This window comes from Eimeria acervulina, genomic scaffold, assembly GCF_000499425.1.
Source record: "Eimeria acervulina Houghton genomic scaffold, Eah_scaff1850, whole genome shotgun sequence".
Lineage (NCBI taxonomy): Eukaryota > Apicomplexa > Conoidasida > Eucoccidiorida > Eimeriidae > Eimeria > Eimeria acervulina.
In genome coordinates this window covers 1-4,550 of record NW_013548879.1, presented here as the reverse complement: position 1 = coordinate 4,550, position 4,550 = coordinate 1, and the positions used below count along the sequence as shown (strand labels likewise).

Below are 4,550 nucleotides of genomic sequence, written 5' to 3'. Positions count from 1 at the left end.
GCAAATCAAGAATCCACAAACCCTCCCGTTCAGGAATTGGAAACAAGCACCCTGCCAAAGTGGAATGATCCGTCGCACCTAATGCCTGTGCGCGTTGCCTTCTACAAGCGCACACGGAGCTGAACGTACAGCGGGCCTGTCCTCATCCTGCGCGAACAACAGTGTTTCACGCAGAGCAACGGCGTGCACCCAGTGCATGACCTAAACACACTCATTTTCAAGACTCGCTGCTCAATAGGCTGAGAGATGCGGAACGTCCTAACGACCAATCCAAACTTGGTGCATACTTGCTGACCCGTACAGCTTGCAATTGCAGGAAAAAAGAATGTTGCCAGGCCCCATCCACAAACAGCAATACATGAAGTGCCAGCCCCTAAAATGTAAGAAGCGAGGGTTTATACAACCTCTCGGCGTACTCGCTGAGCCAAATACCTTACGATTACGAAAGGAAAAGGCGCTGCTACATAACGTCTAAAGATAGGCAAGCACGGGATATATATCCCTTTGATGTAAGAAATATGTGGTCCAACCACTTCTTTGTAGTGCAAGTAATTTACGTTTGTCAGGGACAGCAAGAAGCAGCTGCCTCGACCAAACGTAAACTTGGGGTCGCTCGTTGTTCAGGCAATGATGAGACTGTTCAGTTTTCACCAGGCTGCGACGATCGGAGGGCATGGGCAGAACGTTGGATCGCTGACCACGCGCTTCTACATATTACGCGTACTTGGCGAAGGTGCTTGAGAATATTAGTCGCGAGAAACGTATATCTACCGAATATGGCTAAAACAATGGTAAATCGCATGTACCCAAGCACCAAGCATTTGGACCCGTCCTAGCAAAGTAAACATCCGCCTCAATTAGATGTTGCTCGTTCTCTCAATCATGTCAATGCACAGTAGTCCTCCGGGTAGAACCGCCTCTGCATCTCTGTCGCCCTCAGCCTGGGACAAGGAAAACGCAAGTTCACCACACCACTCGGGTATCACACTGCGTATGTTCCTCTCCAACAACTGAAACAACTTGCGATGAAGCCCCGTACGCAAAATGCACGGTAATTCACCTCATTCACCCTATAAGAGAATATGAGATACTTGCAATGGCGAAGAGAAACAGACTATCGCCCCTCCTTCCTGTACCAATTCTCGCCCTCAAGAACATATGCACCTAAATGCGCAGAGTTACGCGGCTTCACCCTGCGCGCACGGCAGCGTTCAAGCAAAACAACGCCTTGCACCAAATATGTAGGCTAAGAGTATCTCACGGTCGGTGCTCTGCGCTCCCAGTGCTGGCTGCTGACTTTGGGACATTTGCCTAACTGTGAATCCAACCTAGGCTCATACTTCCTGAGCGGAACAGCATGCGACTACAAGAAAAGGCATGCCGCATCATGACTACACATTAAAGCGCACAAAATGCCCACCCCATGAATGTAAATAGCAAGCATGTTGAACAACGTGGTTCTTGAGCGCAAAACATTCATTTCATTCGTTCAAAAACTTGCGCATGAAAGGGGGGCGATAGATTGGTTGACTTTCCCCACTGGAAGTATCTGTTTTTGGGTGCTGGGCTGGAAATTATTTGGCCAACGACAACAGAAAGCAGCTGGTTCCAATAGCAGCGATTTGCAGCCACCCTTAGCTCAAGTTACGAAAAGACCTTCAAAATTATTCCAAGTTGTGGAGATCGGGGACGATTAAAGAGCGGTTGGTACCCTACCACCCAACTCTGCCTACTGCTTGTTGGTGTTACCTGTCTTACGAAACACACACGGAGAAAAGCGCAAATCAATCAGTGGTTACTGACGCTCTCAATATTTGCGCTGACTCGCGAACCAACCATTTTGACCGATCCCAACTAGCCGGATATCGAACTCGAACTACGCAGCACGTTGCACGTACCTCCAATTCCAGTCTCGGGAAAACCACAGTTGCCTGTCTTCAAACAGCGCATAGTGAGAGACCCTGCCCAACAAAAAAATACACATCAAAAAGCCTCAAACCGTTGCCCAGAAAATCATCACACACGCGCAGTGTCAAAGCTCAACGAGTCCTGATTCGTCTTGCTTGTCCATGCTTCCTGCAACAAACACGTATCCATCTGAAATCTTCGCTTCAGCTGCCACCACGCTGGGAATACTACAACGTGCCCGCAGAGATTGCCGCCGTTCAGACGCGTGTCGCCACTAGTGTGTCTCATGGTTGCTGTCCACAAGGCTTCCTGGTTACCTCCCAGCATCTACGCAAATGCGCACCCGAAGAAAGCGCTTACTTTCTGAGGCGAGCATCTTGAGAGTGCAAAAAGAAGAAGGCGTTTCCGCGCCGTATCTACAGGTAGGTGAAAGGGAATTTCATACCCCTTCGATGCGGGTAAAGGGCGCTCCAAAGCTCTTCGCTTTAAGGTTGATCGCTCCAATTCACGATATGCAGTATTCGCAAAGATCAGCTCCTTTAATTAGATGTCGAGTTAGAGTGGCCGTTTGACCAAGTGATGACGGCTCACAATTCATGTGAGATCCATCGGGCATCTGTAGAGGACTAAACTGTCTCCCGCTAGGCTCAGGGTTCCATTCGGCAGGCGCTGCAGGTGCTGCAGGTGCTACAAAAACTTCACAGCCATTTGCCAAAATCCACCGGATCTTAATGGCACATTCCTCAGTCGCACTGACATAAGCACAAAATTTCCCCACAGGTTGCAGCAAGCCAACCAACCATCCGCCGTACACTACCCACGTCGCAAGGTGCCTGAGGCAGGCCCGTGTGCAGCAGTCGTCAGCAACTCTAAACAGCCCACTTATCGTGCTCCCTTCTTCCTGCTCCTGTGGAGCACACATTGACGGTTCCTGCCGTGCAGCCATATTCTCAGCGAATCGGGGCAGCAGCGGGGAAGGAATTTGTAATGCCGGGGCTCTGTAGGCAGAATGCAGATCGTCGCTCCGAAGATACGAGAGAAGCTCACTGCCCAAGTGGAACGGTCCGTCGCTCGTCGCGTCCGTGTGCACGTAAACGCATATGGATGTCAACGCTCACCTATGTCTGCCATCAAAGTAAGCAAACGATAGATTGTACACATGGTGATGGCTCGGTCCAGATGCTTGCCACAAAAGCAGAGGTCCCTGACGCTGCGTCCAGTCTTGACTGCTGCCCTCGGAATACACCCCTAACTACCAATCCAAACTACATGCATACTTCCTGTGTCAAACAGCTTGCAACTGAGCTGGAATAAGCCGTTCCCACACCGCATCTATAAACAGGCGCACACGACCTGCATTACTCTTTAATGCAGACATCATGCGGGATACAGCCTCTTCCTGAAGGGTAATGCATTCGATTCACACCGTCAATAACAGCAAGAAGCCACCGCTTCCCATAGATGTCGATTTACGGTCTCTCTGTGCTCCAGGGATGACCTGCCATCCAAACTAGTGTGGGATAGGCAGTGAATGTGCAGAACACTGAACCTTTTCCCACGCGGCTTAGCCTATTGCAAACTCCTACTGCAGTTGCTACGAACCCCTCACAGCGAGAAGCGCAAGTCGAAGGAATGCCCACGGCTCACTCAGCAATTGCATGTACACGAACACAAAACCTCTTGGCCGACACCAACAAACTAAGCAGTCGAGTTAAACGACAAGGTGCACGTTTGTCCAGACGTGCTCACATACACCACTCCTCCAGACCGCATCGCAGCCAGCATCCAGCTCTCCCTTTCTCCGGGCTTTGAAAAACACGCATAAATAATTCTCCCCGTTTACTGCACTGCACAAATGCAGCATTATCCATCCACACAAACACCTAGTGGTGGCAACACCTATATAAACGTGCATGCCGAGACTTCGCAAAGACTCCCAATGCGGAGTACAAGGCAGTATCCTTGAAGGACCTTCCCACCTTCACACTGCGGAAACAGCGGCATCAAGCCAAAGTAATGCCTTGCATCAAATGCATGGTCTTTATATGCCTCACGTTCGCCTCACACAGTACTAGCTGCTCCGCGGATGGAGCTCCCTCACTGTGGATCCAAAATATGTGCGTACTTCCTGAAACGAAGAGTTTAGATTATAAAAGAAGACACCGTTGCCACACGCTACCTACAGTTTGGCGAAGGCTAACTGCATAATTTTTTAACCCAGCCAACATGCATCGTAACAGCCTCTTCCGTTACGGTCATTCATTGCATGCAACTTCGCCAACGAGAACGCGGAGCAGCTGGCTCTGCTGTACGTCGGCTTGTAGCCACCCTTTGTTCACCTGGTGCCAAGACCTCCAAAGCTCTTCCAGCCTGTGAGGACCACTAAGCAATGCCAGGACGCTGGACGCTGCGACCCTGATGACTATGGTTGAATGCTACAAGCCCCGCAGATCCTTCGGGAAAAAAAAACACAAGTCGACCGGCAGCTAGTGACAGGCCCACAAGCCGAATTTGTGCAAGCATGAAGCATTTCGATTGACCCCAGCATGCCGAATATCATACTGAAATGACATGCTGGACGTTCGCTTTGGAATACCCACGATCAGCTGTCTTCCGGCCCGCGTCGCCGCACGCACGCCCCA

General features: G+C 50.4%; 1 protein-coding gene across 1 annotated transcript; it reads right to left on the bottom strand.

The window, feature by feature from the left end:
- Nucleotides 1-857: 857 nt before the first annotated feature.
- Nucleotides 858-2,854, bottom strand: EAH_00063560 (hypothetical protein; the record flags this gene model as incomplete). Its single annotated transcript, XM_013393107.1, has 6 exons — nucleotides 858-941; nucleotides 1,262-1,343; nucleotides 1,899-1,961; nucleotides 2,123-2,235; nucleotides 2,354-2,406; nucleotides 2,500-2,854. The coding sequence occupies 6 exons, from the start codon at nucleotides 2,852-2,854 to the stop codon at nucleotides 858-860; spliced, it is 750 nt and encodes a 249-aa protein (XP_013248561.1).
- Between the last annotated feature and the right edge of the window lie 1,696 nt (nucleotides 2,855-4,550).